The sequence below is a fragment of the Scleropages formosus genome, chromosome 9 (genome assembly GCF_900964775.1).
Source record: "Scleropages formosus chromosome 9, fSclFor1.1, whole genome shotgun sequence".
NCBI lineage: Eukaryota > Metazoa > Chordata > Actinopteri > Osteoglossiformes > Osteoglossidae > Scleropages > Scleropages formosus.
Window position 1 is genome coordinate 20979231 of NC_041814.1, and position 19490 is coordinate 20998720.

General features: G+C 36.0%; 1 protein-coding gene across 2 annotated transcripts in view; it reads right to left on the bottom strand.

Moving 5' to 3' along the window:
• Positions 1–19490, bottom strand: part of LOC108935522 (contactin-associated protein-like 2) — a 300803-nt gene that overhangs the window by 124716 nt on the left and 156597 nt on the right. For both annotated transcript variants that reach the window (XM_018754213.2, XM_029254781.1), the window contains exon 8: positions 17824–18082. In XM_018754213.2, the coding sequence (XP_018609729.1) occupies positions 17824–18082 (259 nt within the window). The remainder of the gene's footprint in view (positions 1–17823; positions 18083–19490) is intronic.

Consider the following 19490-nt stretch of genomic DNA (forward strand, 5'->3'; position numbering starts at 1 on the left):
AGAAACTGCAAATATGTCCCATGGAACAAGGGCTCAAGGTAAGAAGTTTACAATATTGCCTGGGTATGATCCATAGCACTAATACATCTAATACATTCCAGGAGGGTGTTCAAACATTTCAGAATTCTGTAGAAATTGTCATGCAGATCAACTGTTATTGTTTCAGGCAGTAGAAATTTAAACAGTATTTACAGAGTGAAGTTCAGGTGTAGACCAGAGGATTGAAATACATTTCCTTGCCAAGTATGTAAGGGTAATCAGTCTCAGTTCCATTATTTCATCAAAAAAAGGTATTTGGGTTGTGATTTAACAAGAAAATAGATGTGGACAAATCAAACTTTTTGTTAAAGGTTTTTTGAATGGTTGACTGAACCCAATTCCAGCTTGTATCTTATCACATTCCCAGAATAAATGTATCAAAGTGCCAAGAACAACCTTACATTTAAAACACATCTGAAATGTCCCTGGAGACATTCTGTTAAGGTGCACTGGGCTGAGGTAGATTCTGTGAGTTAGTCTGAAGTTTACTTCCTGGATGTACAGGGGGTTGCAGGTAGGGAAGACTCTAGCACATGCACATGATCATTCATAATCATTAAAAGACAAGTCAAGGTCCTGTTTCCATCTTACCCTCAATGCATCATAAGAGCCAGTACCAAAATTTTTTATAAAATACATAAAGCAGTACATGAAACAAAGATCCTACCTGGAATTATTTGGTGCAATTAACTGTTCCTCTTGTTAATTTGGTCTGAGATCTATTGTCTTTTTCTAGAACTGCAGCAAGTGATGTAGTTGAAGGTATTTATAGAGGTCAATATTGGGAAAGCCAAAATTAATTCTGAGGTGGTTGATAATTACCATTGCTTAATCTGAAAATAAACATGATATACCCAATATCTCTTTAGGAAACCAATTCAGAAGCCAAGCTAGAGCTCTGTGGAATACAACAAAATTTTCTGATAAACACTGAATCTTATGAAACCAAATAAAAAGGAGAGATCTTAACAGTCTTGGGTAGCACAAAGTTGACTCCATACCAATCTACAGAGAGTGCAGCCTAACCTGGAACCAATCAATCATTAGTTTAATTTGTGTTGTGCAATAATAAAAGACCATATTCAGTACAGAAACCCCACACATCTCTCTCGGCTGACAGGGTTTGGAGAGTTTGAATCCGGGATTTTGATTGTTCAAAATAAAACTACGGATCATGGTATCTAATAAGAAGGAAAAAAGTACATTTTGGTATAGGTATGGCATACAATGTGAAATATTCATAGTGTCACAATTTGTTCTACCAAATATAGGAAATAGGTTAAGAGGTCTTCTTTCATCTTTTTCTTTAGTTGTGAGTAGCTGGTCTCTAGCTGGTGATAAAGATATGGATTGACAGCAATTCCAAAATATCTAAAACCAGAGTGTGCCAAAGAAAACACAAGTAGCAATTAGGAGGAGTATTGCATAGCCAAAGATTTGGAGAGGCTGATTTTATAACCTGAAAGGATAACAGGATATATAATAGGATTTCACCTTTAGAATTGTTGAGAGTGATGTTTCAGGGTTATTCAGGTACAAGATTACATCATTGGCATACAGAGAAATATAATGATCCTCTCCTACTCTTATAAGGAATATGTTCTTATTACTCCTAATAGTTTATGCCAAAGGTTCAGTCATAAGCGTGGATAGTAAAAGGGAAAGGTGACAATGTTGCTGGCAACTTCTTCCCACAGAGAATCTGCCTGACAGGGAGTCATTTATATTAACTTCTGCCAAAGGGTTTGAGAGCTTAATTAGGTTAATGAAGTTCTTACTCATCTTAACTCTTTGTAAAACAAGAAACCCCATTCTGCCCTGTAAAATGCCTTTTCTGCCTCAAGAGAAATAATCAGAGCAGGTTTTTGAGGAATAAAGCTTATAATATTTAAGGCATGATATACTTCAATGGAGCCAAACCTGGCTATAACAGGTCTGGTTTGAATAGGTTTCATGATTTTAGGGAGGACAGCCTATAGCATATGTTGTGCCAAAGTTTCAGTCACCATTTCTACATTCAGCAAACTTATGTTAAATGTAGGAGCATTCTGAAGGATTTTTGTCTTTCATTAAAATTAGGCTGAAGATTGAAGTCATATTCCATGAAGAAATTCCAAGAATGAAGGAAATGACCCTCTTTAAGAACAGTGTTAATTGCCAACAGTACTATAAAGCACAATATCGGGCAAAATTTCTTACTGCATCCTGAAATAAAGAATGCCATTCAGTCCTAGTGCTTTTCCTGAAAGGAACTGGGTGGATAGTATCTCAGATCTCCTCAGGGGTAAATGGGGCATTTAGAGAAGAATGGTTTTCATCTGAGACACTATAGGCAGGAATGATCTTTCCAAATATGATTGTATTTATTACTACATTAACTGCAATTGGGTACACACACACCATAAATTAAACTGTGATTAATTTGTGGAAAAGAATATAAATTTTGAGTATGTAGATAAACGTGACAAAAGTACTAATAAGGCACATGACATTATAACAGTACATGGATTTGTGTTTCAGCATCTGCCATTATCACCTTTATATTTACTATCAAACACAGTTGTAGCAGCAGCTACTCATGTAATGTGTGCTGAGAAAAACTGGTATAGGGCAAGCAAAATGGGCATTGACATCTGTGTGTGCCTGCATCTAAAGCTCTTTGGCTGCTTTGAAATGAGCCTTTATGCACTCTGAGTTGTGTATCACTTTGGAGAACAGTGTCTAAATGAATTCATGTAAATTTAAACTGAAAAACATGTGTTTAAAATTGATTACTATTCACACACACACACATTCAAAAAAGAGGAAAAAATGGTTTGAATTTGTATCTTTGACATTACAAATCCTATTACTTTCAACTGACATAATCTCTGTATAAGGCAGGTTTTAACTAAGTGTGTGGCATTATGTATCAAACTTCATGCCTCCCATTTTCAGTCTAAACCTCTTGTTTTGTTTATTGAAGTTTTCGGATGCAATTTCTTTTCAAAGGTTTTTTGCAAAACAGTTTTGCCTATACTTCCCCTTTGACAACATGTACCAGTAAATTCCAGGCATAATTTCTGCACTGAAACTATTATGAGGCATAAAAACTGACAGCCATAATAAGTAGAGTGCAGCTTGGTTGTAGAAATACATTTTCTTTCAGTATGAATCATAAAAGATGGAAATGTATTACCTTACTGTCTGCAAAATTTCATATTGCAGAACATAAAACAACTGCTAGCTTTTAACACTGCCACAGAATCCAATAAACTGGAACAGTGTAACAGCAATGCTAATATGTTTAGTGACAAGAATAGTAAGTGCAAATAAAAATATTAATAATAATTTGGAAAATTCAGTGTTGTCATCTGGTCACACAACATTTATCGCTTAAACTAATCTTGAAGGACGTTATGTGCTCAGAAAAGAAGAGTTGAACAAATATATCAGTTAAATCAGAATGACTTGGATGTCAACAGACAGAAATGTAGATAAATGTGCTGAAAGTGCCAATAATGTGTAAATGTATAACAGTAGGGAGGCAAAGATAATCCCTATGTAATGTGAAAAAAGGGTCAAACACCGTAGGTGGACTGCTCTTACCCCTTCAGCGTATTCAACAGTGCACAAAAAAAAAAAAAAAAGACACTATGTAAATACTATAATACGCAGTGTCTGGTGTTTACAAGTTTAATATCAGATAACTTATTAAATTGACATGGATGAAAAAAAATATTTTAAAGCTTCTAAAGAATTAACTACATGTAGGTTACACCTCTATAATAGTAAAGTACAAAAAAAAAAAAACAACTAGTTGGGCATTAGTTGAAGCATTTTCCAATTACATTCGAAGGGTAATGGACAAAGCAAGAATACATTTGTAAAATCATTATCCATGGTCAATGAACCCCAGATCTTGAAGAAAAGGCGTAACATCACTTATCATCATCTTTTGGTCTGCCCTGAGACATAATTAATACACAACTCAGCTTCAGCCACGGGATCCTGGGGGTATGATGCTGCTTTTATTTTCTCTCCTTTCAGTTTGTGACCTTGAGTTGGTACCATCACCCTGGCGCAAATTAAGGCCTACTTTCCACTGCTGTGTGTAATTACTACCACTCTATGAGGAAAAATTAAATTGCAGCTTTCACTGGGTATAACACTTTGTTCCAAAGTTCAAAAGCCACTGATATACGGTAACAACCTAAATCATAAAAATACTAATCTATACTGAACGACTGACACAGATATCAGAAATAAGATAACAGTGGTTGCGACTAAGTAAAAAATCAGCACCAACAACTAAATGGTCAAATTTTGACAATAAAATGTCATTGATATTGCTAATTAAACTGGAAGAAATAACTATTAAGTTAAATAGTCTTCACTTAAATTGCTCTATACTGTAAACCAGAAAGAGAGAGAGAAAAAACTTTGTTGTTTATCAACCCCTACCATAGTTCTTACAACATACAGTACACTGATAACACAATGCCTAGAGTTATTGAATTTAAACTTTTCAACTTTGAAGAGGAGATATGTATGGAAAGACATGTATGCTTAACCATCATGTAGAATGTAGTGCAAGAAGGATGCTGTTGTGATTTAAACAAGATGCTGGTGTACTTTACCTTTTCAGAGCAGTAAAACACTTGAAGTTTTTAGAGACAGTTACTAAAGAGGTTTCCACAAGAACCTTGGACATCTGCAAAACTTGATATATGGAAAGCCACAGCATATAGACAGTTCCTGCTATGCACAGGGCTGGTAGCCCTGAAGCCTTGTGTCAGAAGAGGTGTGTCAGCACTTCCTATGTCTCACTCTGGTCATGGCTATCTTGATTGAATCAGATGATGCCAGGAGGCAACTCCAGAACACATTTTGTGGAGACAGTAATGTTTACGCTGATATTTTCATAGTATAAAATGTCCATGGTTTCTCTGACTTGACAGATGATACTTCCCTCCATATCTCCTAACTAAATTATTTAAGTATCATTTATGAGGGAAAAGACGTGTCACAGTCCAGATGGGTATCTCATTCAATGTGCGTGAAACCCATTTTATTTCACACGACAAATGCATCAGCAATGTTTTGAGGGACAGTTCTTCAACTTGCATGCCCTCTCAGTCATGATATACTGGATTATGCTTTCATTCTTGTACAATATAGAAAATCAATATCAGTTACACTATTAAGAAAATTCTATTCAAAGATTAAATGACTTCATTCCTGTTTGACTGACCATTGAGCAAGCAGGGTGACGCTTCTAGACAACTGTGGAAGTCGAGGGGGTTATCTTGCACACCTGGATTCGAGAGCAAATACTTGACTGACCTCTCAAAATTATCCTGAAGCTTCCAGTCACTTCTACACATAAAGAGGATAAAATAACTCAGAAAGGAATGCAGAATTTTTCAAAATACTATGGTATGCTACTGTATGCTTTTTATAACTGTACTTGAAACAACAAAACATCTAATCAAAAAAAGGAAAACATCTAATAAATAAAGGAAGGAAAAGGTAATCAAGGTCTTAATAAAACAAATACATGGAGCTTTGAAGTCAAAAATTATTTCTTTTGGTTCTGACCGTATTTGCTGTGTTTTTATTATCCAATTTTCTTATCTGTGATTTTATGACTGGTGTTTTAATTTTCAACAATATAACAACCCTTTATCAACTCTTTGTGAAATATCATTGGCCTTTTTCACACTCAGTGGGTCCATTGGACCCATCAATGGGGTATTGACATTTATTCTACACTTCACATTTCCACGTAAATTGTACTGGATTATAAATTTCTATACCTGTAGTACATGCATTACAGCCCCCTTTTAAGTAAGAGTCTGGCCAAGCAACACCTTCTAAAGACACCAATTAAAATGATGTTGGTAGCTAGTAATGCTCATTCAATAGACATTTTTACTCAGAGGGGAGGCCTTTGATGCTCAGTATTTGCTTTATGAAAATGCAGACTTGCAGCTGAACCCTCTACAAGTCACTGAAGGTCACTGAAATTAGAGTATGTTAGTTTGGTGTATGATGTTGATTAGTGAAAATGAATCCCATGCTCTAAGCAAGTAATTTTAATCAGTGTTGGCCATGTTTCTGGGCCCAGGGAGCCGCTTCTCTCTCTGTGTCTTGCTCAATGTCAGACCCAATCTATAACCTTTCACCTGGCTGGACCATAGTTTTCATCTTTCGCTTGAAAGTGGCACAGCTACAGTACGATTGATTAGCTGACTAATACAGGTTAATACACAAACATTGGGGTACAATAATGGAAATTTAAGAAAAACAAAAGCAAAACTCGCAACTCTGCAAAGCTTAGAATTTACATTCGTCAAGTTGGGTGACCAATTAAAGCTTACATTTACATTGTCTATTATTTAAAATTACCAGCTACATTTGTGCACAATATATACAAATCTAAGTGCTGTTCAATAGCACATACTGGACCAGAGGATGTATAGATGATATATACTTTACTCACACACACACACACACACACACACACACACACACACACACACATTTATTTATTTAACAGATGCTTTTGTCCACAGCAACTTCCTATTAACTATATGGAGTGTTATCATCCCACATACCTTATTCACTAAGGTGATTTACACTGCAACATACACTAGAGCACTCATCCATACATCAGTGGAACACACTCTCTTTGTCACTCACACACACCATGGATGAACCTGAACAGCATGTCTTGGGACTGTGGGAGGAAACCTGCACAGACACAGGGAGAACATGTAAACTCCACACAGACTGAGCAGGGATCGAACCCACATCCTCTCACACCACCCAGGCACTGTGAGACAGCAGCACTTCTCGCTGTACCACCCTTTCTTCTTTTCACAATCATAAATAATGCACAACATCTCTACTTAGCAATTACCTATTTTTCTGTAAACTTTCACCTTAAGACGGTTTTGACACTGCAGTGTGTTTTTCCATTTTTAGAACCCTTCAAAAAAAAAAAACAAAACAAAAAAAAAACTAAACTTGTTTTAGTCAGTTTATTTACTGAGCAGTAAGTGGAACTTTGTTGCAGCTTGTCATCATTACCTTGTTAAATGGAAGTTGATTTTTAGATATACTTTATTTTAATGTTTGTGCCTTGCTTATAACTAGCCAGCTTTTAAGAAAAGGATTAAGAGGAGGTGAACTGTAAGCATTTGAGATATCACAGGCCAGGATTTTTAAAATCCATCATTAACAGAGAACTGAAGAGACTAGGAATGCAGATATTTTAATGGATGGTTATGCAAATATTGTGTAGAAGTGGGAAAGTTTTTTCTTGCTGTGAAAATCTGTTTGAGTGCATGTTTTTGCTCTAAGCAAACAGAAGGATACCTGACTCAACATATCAACTAATCTTCATTTTAATGAAGTATTCCTTCAGTAAATGAAAACAGGTGTACCACTGCCTGTCTTGAGTGAGAACTCGTCACCACCTTGGCTCTATCTCTCCTTTGTTGTTATAACTTCCAAATATTAGTGTTTGGATTTTCACTGTATACCATACTAGAGATACAGCACCAGTCAGTTTGAGTATACCTGCTTGAAACCAAACTTATCTCAGTGAAGATACATAATAAAGAAAAAGAGGGTATCTGTGGAGTAGAGGTTAGTCTTATAGACTGATGATTTCAAAATTTGAAATATTTTGGTTTAACTGGTGACTATATGTAAGATGTAGAGAGGATAAGTGCATATGTTGTGCTCATGTGCTTCCCACTGTCCAGCAGGGAGGAGGCAGTGTCATGGTCTGGGGTTGCTTTGTTGGTCACAGAGTTGGTGATTTTTCCAAAGTCCATATCAGTTTCAGCCAAAACGACAGTCTTAGCGTTCTTCAGAGGTGTATCATTCTATTAGGGTTGCAGTTATTTTGAATAGTACTTCTTTCTGCAGCAAGACAGGCACCCAAAACACCTCAAAATTATTTAAGAATTACCTGGCAATAATGAAAAGCAAAATTCAAGCCAAACTAAAGATCAAGAAGAAAAATGTGATAAATTATATTAAAAAAGTGTGCTTAAACTGTTGACTGGTACTGTACGTGTTTCTGATGTCCACAGCACCATTGACATTATCCATGTTAAGGTCTGCACAAGGAGACAGAAAAGAATCACTGCCTCTCTATACATTTTATGATGTAGAAAGAACTCAACTTCGAAACTGGGTGCTTATTTGAACATATCAAAGAGATAAGTACTGATACAAACAGTGTCATTATATACACTTTATGAGGATATGAATACAGCTACATATGAAGATAAAAATAACTGAATTAGCTTTATGTTCCAGTGTGCAGTAAAGTACCAAGAAAGGAAAACCTGCTTAGATCCACCTTCCATGTTATTATAATTTATTGGCCTTTCAGTGTCTTTTGTTTAGAGACATTCATGCAGTCTTAATTTCACATTGTTGGACATTAGCAGAAACAATCCAGCCTGAAGGCTGATCACAGGGATGCAATGGCAGTTTTTCTCTATGAATCTGCATCGGCAGTGTTTTGCTTGCAAAACAAGCTCAAAGCTTCATCACCACATCACTGAATCACATGTTCCATTTATCTTAGGAGGAAGGACTATAAAAAGCCTATAAATCAGCAGTTAGCCGGAATTTGGCTCCACATTCCTCAACATTTATTTGTGTGTGTTCAGCCTCTCCCACCTTTAAAGGCTGCTAATAACCTCTCCCCAGTGTCAGTCAAATGTCACTCAAATGTTTGGATTATGATTTACAGAGGTCCTGAGATGACAAGTAGCTTATTATTACTTAGAAAAACATAGAGCACATTATATTGGCAATACATAAATAGAGCACAGAACACCTGTAATGGATAATGAAAAACCTGAAAAATGTACATTTTCTACACAAACTACAGATCAATTTGGATACTCTATGGACCAAATAAGTTTGCATATTTAAAACGCAGTACCCTAGAGGTAAACTAATGGCAAGGCAGATGGTTAATTTTCACAACCTTGTAAACAGTGATTAGGCTCAGCTACTTTGATAAATAGGTTGCTAAGTTTGCTTTACTTTTGTTTCTATGATAAAGTATTTCTTATCAGACTGGGCAATTTCAGATGCTTAAGGTTCTAAATGTGGTGCTTCTAAAATAGTTTTAATTAGTATTCAATAAATTGTACTGATTTTACATATATATATTCATCTGTAGGGGGGTACAGTGGCACAATGGGTTGGACCGGGTCCTGTTCTCTGGTGAGTCTGGGGTTTGAGTCCTGCTTGGGGTGCCTTGCGGCGGACTGGCGTCCCGTCCTGGGTGTGTCCCCTCCCCTTCTGGCCTTACGCCCTGTGTTGCCAGGTTAGGCTCTGGCTCGCCGCGACCCCGTGTGGGACAAGCGGTTCAGACAATGACATGACATGAGCTTGTTATCATATATACTGTACATATATAGATGAATCTGTAACTATTAATTACCCACTCAAACAGCAATCACCATCATTGCTAAAAATCACAAACAAAATGTTTTGTGGAAAAATTATGAGCTGAATGACTCCAAAGTCACATTTCTGCATATGACGATGGGACTTTAGTAGACATGCCTGGAGATGTCTGGTATAGAAGCTGCTATACCTGCTTTCAGCTGCCCTGTAGCATGACAATGCTTAAATAAAATCAAATGACAAACTTATTTTGGAAAGAAAAAAAAGAATGCAAATCTTCTATAGATTGCCATAAAGGAGTTATGCCTTTCCTGTCGAGTTAAAGCTGACCCTGTCTTTGGGTGAATGCTTGAAACTGACATATCAAATGAATAATTGATTTTCCAGCCTGGCTAAAGTAGAAGCACACTTGAAAGCACAGTTTATAGGAGGGAACAAAGAAAATAAATTGAATGAATGAATCATAGAAGTAGGTAATTAATATGGTCCGCATACTTAATTGATCTTATTTGTTTATTGATATTTATTGATCTTATCACTATTCATTTTTACCCATAAAAAATGAAGAGAACTTATTTGGTGACACCCCGCAAATTTGTCACAATAAATGTTAGATTTAAATTTTGATTTATTACACATATTGACAGCCTGTTGCTCTAGTTTGTAAAATGATATGAGGTATCATAAAAACTTGTTGAGCACTTTATTTCTGGTGGATGGAATTATTATGAAATATATTAAATGACAGTAGCACAGCACAAAGCACAAGAGAGATTTAAACATAGAGCACTTTTGAACAGGGACAACCGGCAGTCATTTGTTCATGTGGACAGCTTCCGTAAGGCAAAATCCCGAGGAGAGGGATTTCCACCTCGCACATAACCCTTGCGGAACAATGCACCTTGCAATTTACTATTTTCTAGGTTCCTGCAAGTGGCCAAAAACCATTTATTAACTTGTAATTTCAAAGCTCTCAGGACCACCTCGCTTGAATGGTCCATTACAATTTTGGAGAGATCTTTCAAGAGAATGTAATGCACATATGCCTTGGAAATTCACTGTTTGTGTCCAAGAAGACAAAGCTCACCTTCTTTCTTTTTACAAAGCAAATCATTTATACAATCTATTTTCAACACATATACTTTTATTCCATAATCTGAAGAAAAACTTAAGGATTCTTTAAATGATTTGACAGGAAATACACCCTACAGTTGAGAAAGCGATGGTGATGGATTAAATTGACTTCTGCTATGTTACATATTCAGCATTTGACAGCGTTTGTGAAAGGCAAACAAAAAGAAAAAAACAACTAAACCTAATTCTATTTGGCAATCTGTGGAATCTGAAAGTTAGATCCCTGTATAATTACTTTAATCTAAATTACATTAATCTGCTACTATTTAAGACACATAAAGCACATAAGCAAAGTATACTGTCATGTAAAATACAACCATAATAAGCAAAAAAAAAAAAATTAAAAATAATGAAATTTATTTATAATACAATTTTAAATGAGTAAATATGTGATGCATTTGAAATTTAAAGCATACTAGCCTTTCTTTAAAAACCAGAAAGCACACATTTTCAAAGTTGTATTCTGCTGTACTGTATCTCGCACATTACAGATATTACCCCAAGGACCCCAAGCAGGGCTCAAACTCCAGACCTGCCACACAGCTGGCACTGGATGAACCTGTCACGTCACCACGCCCCCCCCATTATTATCACTACATTGTATTATTTACCATATTGTTATATTAAAGATGTTTTAGTGTATCCGCAAGTGTTTCTTTAATGTTTTTTATGCATACAAAGGCACACGATATACTATATACTAAAACAAACATTTGACTGACGTTAGACACGAACTGTACCTAACTGTTCTGACTTACGTAAAAATCAGAGTTAAAGAAATATTTAGGAATGGAACTCGTTCGTAATCCGGGGACTGCCTAAGGGTTCTATGGCTGGATGTGGGATTCAAACCTTCAGTCTTTGGGTCTGAAGTCAGAATAGTTAAGAATAAATAAATAAAATTCAGATTTACATAAAAAATTCCCGGCACAGACATTATTTACCGATAGCGCTTTTATTTTACGCAAAACATCAGAAAAATATTACACACAAGTCTGCGTAACCAGACAAGGCAGGAAGTTCCATCTTCCCAGTTCTCGCGTGTTTTGAGTTGTGAACACATGTCCTCTCATTAGTGTTGTGCTTTTTTCACATATTTTCTAGCCATTTCATTATTTACAATGGCTGGTGGTAAACATGCGTATGAAGAAAAACGAGAACTGTCTTGCAAGTGTACAGCAATTGATCTGGAGTTGAAATAAATGAAAAGGAAGTATGAAGGTGGACAAAGATTATCGTCTATTGAATGAGAACCAGGTTTAGTCGTATCGACTGTGAATACGATAGTGTAAGTTGCTGCACGTATAAAGGAGCACGCAAAAGGAACAGGGAACATGAAAACAACAATAATAAGAAAGAAATATCAAGGTACAGTAACCGAGATGGAAAACTATAAATTACGCAACAACAGCACCCTCTTGTGTGCCAGCATACTACTAGATATAAGGTAAGCACGCACAGTACAATACCATATACGTACTGTATGCAGTAGTCTATTTTTAAAATTCAATTTATGCTTTATAGAAATGTAAAAATTTATTTCATTGACTATGCCTATATCTTCTTACAGTATTTAATTTGTCTGACATTTACTAGAGAATGAAATTGTGTAATTTTTTTATACCTGTGTTTGCAACAAATGCGAAGGAAATGAGAAAGTTTGGCTCTGTAATGGAGGGGGAGGGGGAATCCAACATATGTAAATTTCAACTTACGTACGGGGTTGAAGAACAGTCTATTTGTGTAAGTAGAGGGGTGTCTATATAATTCAGATCTGCAAAACCATTGGAAACTGATTTTTACAAGTGGTCATGTTATCATTATCTGATAATAAATACAGAGCAAGCCCATTGTACATAATAACTATAATGCAAACACTCAGTATGCTCCTTAGAGGCATCATCTGAAACTGTCAGAATAATGCATGGTTCAGAATCATTTAAACGTTGAAAAGATCTTCTTATGAGAATTCTAAATAATTAATTTTTGTTTTTGTTCAAATTTTCAACAAGAATATTTAATCAGTGTGCAAGTGTCTGCACTTATGATGCAATTAGCATTTACTTTATCAGCTTCCAGAAATGCAGACATTTCAGAAATGAAGAGGAAAAATAGTTTTGACAAGAAATCCAATGAAGCTATCAGGAGTTCCCATTAGCATTTAAAATCCTAAGTGGAAGTTGAAAAAAAAAAAACATCAGCTATAGGAACCAAATATAAACACAACCTTTTTACTACGATTTTGTTAAATTACTGGAGGAAAAAAAAAAACTCCGCTGTCTTTCATCAATCTAACATTTCTTTTTCTTTCAGAACACTGTCACTTGTTTATTTATTCCTTGTATTATGCATATTTAATGGTAAATATTAGAATATTAATTACCTTCTGGTCTGAAAATCCAAGTACTTCCAATCACAACCATTTATAAATACGTAAACGTGCATATGTGTATATATGAAACCTTTGATTTTTATAAATATTACTTTACTTTCATTATATACCATCTCAGCTGGCATAAAATTTTCACATAGCTTACCGTGTACAAATAAATTTTATGTATAATACTCAGCCTGAAGGACCTTTCAATTTTCAAAAAGTGAAGAACAATATTTCCTTTTGTGTAATTGTTGCTTTTATTTATGATACTACTGCTATTTAAAATTATAGCAATATAATTCCAAAGACTTCATCGCTTTGAAGAGGTTCATGAGCTATCTTTATGTTAATAATATTATATAAAGTTGTCTGCCATGAGGCTCATGAAATACCCACATAATCTTTGAGTACCAGAAGTTAAAAACAAAGGCAACTTGAATTTCATGAAAGCTTGAAAGCTTCAAATATATAATAAAATACAAGATCCTTGCAGACAAACAAGATCTTTGTGTGACACAGATGCTATGAGGTACAGAATTTCTTCCTCTACACCCTATAAGATCAGTGCTTACACAATGGAACAGAAAAAAAAAAAAAAAAAAAAATCTTAGCATTCAAGATAAATAACATTTTGATTTTTTTTTTGTCACATTAACACTGCCAAACCATAGCGTGATTGCAGTGATTCATCAAAGTGTCACTGACACAATGTGACAGTGTTATTTTAGTGGGGTATGTTTCTGGAGTGGAAAATCACTGGCAATTTCCCTTCGGTCCATCAAATTGTGTATGTAATTGAACAGGCAACTGCACAATAATGTAAAACTCATAAAGCTTGTCCCCCTCATGGTGCTGAAGCACTCCGGGTTGCTGAGGATCATGCACAAAAAAGGAAAGGTGTTCATGTTTGTCAAGACTAAAAGAGAAAAAAGAATGGCCATTGAGCATTTGTTTAAACTCAATGTCACTACCATAGTAAATAGAGACACCTCTGTACTTCCGTAAATTTACGGAAAACATCTGAAATACGTTAAGTGCAAGTCAGTGTGGCCAAAGAAGGCAGGAAGCTGCATGGTCCCAGTTCTCATGTGTTTTGAATTGTGAACAATTCAAAAATCTCCTCTTGTTAGTGTTGTGCTTTTTTCACATATTTTTTATCCATTTCAATATTCACAATGCCTGGTGGTAAATGTGCACTTGAAGAAAAACTATAACCATCTCACAAGCATACAGCAATTGATTTAGAGTTGAAATTAAAAATAAAAAAGGAAGTATGAAGGTGGACAAAGATTATTGTCTATAGCATGAGAATCAGGTTTAGCCGTATCGACTGTGAGTACAATAGTGAAAGATGCTACACGTATAAAGGAGCAAGCGAAAGGAACAGCTAGCATGAAAACAACAATAACGAAGAAATGTCAAGGTCCAATAACTGAGATGGAAAAATTATAAATTATGCAACAACAGCACCCTCTTGTGTGCCAGCATACTACTAGACATAAGATAAGCACACACAGTTCAATACTGTACACATACTGTATGCAATAGTCTATTCTTTAAATTCAATTTATGATTTATAGAAATGTAAAAATTTATGCTATAAGATTTAAGATGCTGCACGTATAAATGAGCACGTGATGATGGCATGGGATCATGTTGAATGGTGTGGGCGGAAGGGGAATCTGACATACGGTCTAGTTGCACAAGTCAAGCGGTGTCTGTTATCAAAGTTCCTAAAAAATATGAGATTGCTTTTCTTTTGGCAGCTGATTTCACATACAATGTACAGACCCCTCACTAAGGTACAGTAATGAATATTGCCCCCACTCCCCAGAACCAAACAGACATATACTAATTAATGCTGCATCACATGGTTTCGCAATTTACTAAAATTTTCTGTTCAAAGCAATACCCAGCTTGGGACAAGCGGTTTTAGACAGTGCGTGTGTGTATTACATTATCTTTAATGAGTAGAAAAAAGAGAAATACCTGAAAATAAATTGTATATTTTTGCTTCTGATATTAGAGTTTTGATTTTAATTTTAGAAGTGCATTAATAAAAACATGCACTATATATTTGCTCCATTCTTAGGTTTCTTTGGCTATCTAAATGCCAACAATCTTGGTGTTAACTGACTCTGCAACCTGCTCCTTACTCACTTCAGCTGCTGCCCCATTGACAATGTAAATGATTTAATAGGTTAACACAGCATTCTGGACACCATGGCATAACACTGCTCATGGGAAACTCAAATGAAAGTCAACTGAATTCTGATCATTATTATAATCACTGTAGAGGCATTTCGTGCACCTTCAGTCTTAGAGTTTGTTACATCCATTCTGAAGATCTGCCTTGAAAAAGGGAAGAAAAAATGAGAAGTATGAGCATCAAGAGGTGGGGAGAATTTTTTTGAACTGGTAGAGTAATGAATAAGTAAAAGGCGAGGGGATATGGCAATTACACATGAATCCCCCAGGAATCAGGCTTAACTACAGACTATTAGAAAATCTGGGCTCATTTGAGGCAGGATCAGACTACTTATTCTTACCTTTAGAGCTCATTTAATGTAAATGGTGATGGGAAGTCATCCCCTACCTCAGAAAGGAGGAGCAATGTGAGACGTAGATGCCTCTTAGAAACACAGGTCAAGGTGTAAATAACAAAAAGTTAGATTTTTACTTTTTGCTGCCCTTAAAAATAATTAAACTGTCCTTGAAAGTGTAGCACCGCTGGAATGGTGTGTCATTCATGTTATGTCCAACCTTGCACTCTGTGATTCCTGGGAATGGCTCCAGATCACTGTGACTCTAATTGGATCAGCACTCTGTTTTAGTATCATCTACATATTTAATTAACAACAACAATAATAATTCATTTTATTAAAAAAAAAAAAAAAAAAACTAATCAGCAGCTTTTACAAACAATATGGGAGTGATTTTGCTCAGTTTTTATCAGTCATCTTTACTTATTTTGCTGATCCAACTCTTAGTTTATGATGTTAAAATGTTTAGTGATTCACCCACTGATACAGCTTTTTGGTGGAGCAATTCAAGGTAAATGCCCTTCTCAAAGGTACACCAGGAGGTGAGACTTAAACCAACCATCGTCAAGACCCAAGACAATAGTTTCAACCACTACTCCTCCTGCTACCCCTACGTTACCTACTTTAAAGCATAGCATCTCAATTTAGTCAGCCCCAGAGAATTTGAGAACCAGACAGTAAACTTGAAAAACACACCTGGAAGCTTTATCAACTTTTCAAAACACAGGGGCTACGGTGAGAGGGTCTTGAATCGATGCTTACACAGAGCTCTCAATATACAGTACAGAAGCTTGGTGCAATCCAGCAAGCTATTGGCTTCAGCCACTTTTTTTTTATTTGTATTTGTACCCATTTTTTGTTTGCTCAGACAGAATTATAAGTAACACTGGCACATCCTCAGTAGCGACCCAAGTATTAGGCAGGCTTTCCAAACCCTGGTTTGTATACAGACATGCTGCTAACTTACACACAGCGGGCTTACCATATTCAACATGGAGATATATCATGGCTCTCTGGATGAGGAGTCTATCCCTGTCACCCACCTCTCCTATGTTTTGCCATGAGCTCAGTGCCCATAAATCACAAAGAATACACTCAGTGTCCCAGTTTACGGAAATGTTTTGCTACTGGGTATTTAGAATCATTGTGCATGATAGCTCAATTATGCTCCATTATTCTTGTTGTAAGGGGCTATTTTTCAGAGCACAGTAAGGTATAAACCACATGTGTAATGAGACAGGTTATTCTGCCATTGACCTTCCTTAAGGAGATGATCAGAATGGGATGTTTACAGGTGTCCTCTGTCACCATGGCATCGCAGCATACAAAGTTAAGGTACCAGAACTTGCCCCGAAGCACATTGTGTTTAGTATAAATATTATCTCATAGCAAATAGGAACAAGGATGTTTCCCTAAAATGTTAATGTAATTAACACTATAATATCTAGTGTTTGAGATTTAAGTTTTTATGGTATTAATATCTGACAATGTGTCTAATATTATAGTTTGTGAGGCTCTATTTTGTATCACAATCGTGCCATTTCTGAAACCCTATGGTCGAATTTGTACAGCTAAAGCAAGGAATCAGGATTATATTCAGTCAGGTGTCTTAATATGCATCTTTTTCTGTCCAGTTATTTTACTTGTTAAATTCAATTCTTTTAAATCACATGGCATCGTATGTTTCCTATTTCTTTACATCTTATTAATGTCTATACATGGTAATGAGGCCTGAGGTTGCAATGCATTTGTGTTCAAACTCTGAGTGATGTGCTAATTATACTTTCTAAGCAGTATCTTACATTTCACAGATAAAAAATGTATAATGCATTTTTTCCCACATTGTGAGGAAAGATTGTTTATCACCACCACTTATTGTTACCTTACATGAATTAATGAAAAACAGAGCACTATGAAGCCATCTATGTTTGTGTCAGCATACGCACAAAAAAACTGCCAGAGGCACAGCATTTGATGCAGCTAAAATACCAGGCCCCTAAATCTGAGCTGTGCTTACCATACAAACTTTGACCTGGTACTGAAAACACTACACAAAATCCTTTGAAAGATATCCCCAGTTTATCATATATCTGTCTAAGTCAAATACAAGAATCACACAAGTCAGATGGAAGAAATAGGAAATGGTAACACTCAACTTGATAATCTAGACAAACAAAGGGAAACACCAACTAAAAAGCAACATGGGGTGAATGAGAAAGGCACTAATTGTTAAGGTAACTGGATAGAATAACAAATTATCTATTAAAAGCACAGAACTACAAGAAGTTAGGAAATAGCCTTCACCTGATGATATATCTATGCGTGTGTTCTTCTTCTGCGTGACGTTGATGTGGACGCTGACCTTGCCCTCACTCAGGCCAACCTCCAGCGTGCCATCAGCCAGGGGACTGAAGAGCAGCAGGCCGCTAGGATTCCAGGTGCGGAACTGAAAACTAACAGATGCCACTTCGTGGTCACTCCGCCCAGGGAGCTCGAGGAAGCTGGTGGCATTGAAGAATACGGGGGACGTATGGGATTCCACACAGCTGAAACTGAGGTTACGCTGCATTGATGGACAGAACAGGAGGAGAGAAAAACATAACTTTAAACAGTTCTGGACTGCAAAAAATGGATGAATTTAGCTCATGGTATTAATATGTAGTGGTGTGAGAAAGTATTTTATGCAATGAATTGCAGTATATTGCTTTAGTTCAGCAACCTCTGCAGATTTTTGAGCCTGAACAGCTCTTTGCAGGATATCTTATTTCCAGGTCAGGACTTTGACTAAGTTAGTCCAGAACTTTATTTTTACCTTTTTTCAGCCATTTGGATATTGACTTACATTCGTGCACAAATTTAGCTGACGCTTTTCTCTAAAGCAACTTACAATTACTTACCCATCTATATAGCTGGGTAATTGCACTGGAGCTTCAAATTAGATTGGCAGTGCAACATTCTCCTTTAGAGTAAAAGAATTCTTTCTTATGCAAATAAGAATTCATGGTTCCTTCAGTGACAGCAAGATGCTCAGGTCCTGTGGCAACAAAAAATGCCCAGACACAGCCACCACCATGCTTGACTTTTGGATGAAGGATCATACTCTGAAATGCCATATTTTGTTTTCGCTAGGTGTAATTTGGGCCCATGTTGCCTACTACATATGCCATTTTTAAGGAGAGATTTTGGCACTAGAGACCAGTGTTCCAAACTTTCTCCATTTGATTAGTAGGGCTCTGATGATGGTTCAACTGACATTCAAAGTTTTTCCAAAAAGGGTCAGCAATTTTTCTGTCTTTCCTGGAGATCCTCAGAGATTTTCTTTGAACATGGAACATTGTGGCTCTATGAACCTCTGCTTTGTCAACTTGACTTTTGCTTATATGCAGCTGAAAATTATATTGGACAGGGCTGACTGAAATCAGGCCTGATTGTATTCAAACAGCTGATTCAAATTTTTCTCTTAATTACATTCATTGATGTTAGGGGAGATTTAATTTTTAAAGTCCTTCATTGTACATTTCATTATTTATAAATAAACAAACAAATGTAATACAATAGAGGTGTTATTTTTTTCTCTCTCAGGCTACATTGATATACTACTATAACTGGAAAAAATATCTGATGAAATTCAGAAAATGGGAAATTATTTACATTTTTATAAAACTTTTCTTTTGATTGTGTTATGCTAGGATTTGCTGCCAAAACGAACAACTTAAACATATTATTTTTTTAACGTCTGTCATTCCGGGTGCCTATAAACCAGTCATTTAAGAATATTTGTAATGACTCGTAGTAATGAGTGAATAATAAAGTATATGATTTCACCTCATATACATGAAGATGAGTGTAAATGCAGGCTGTACTTTATACATGCTAGTCTTCAAAAACCAGACAGCATTTCCAGCACTCAGTAATATCCAAACAGAAAAACCTTTATCAAGACTAATAGCTGCAGTCAAATGTAATAAAAT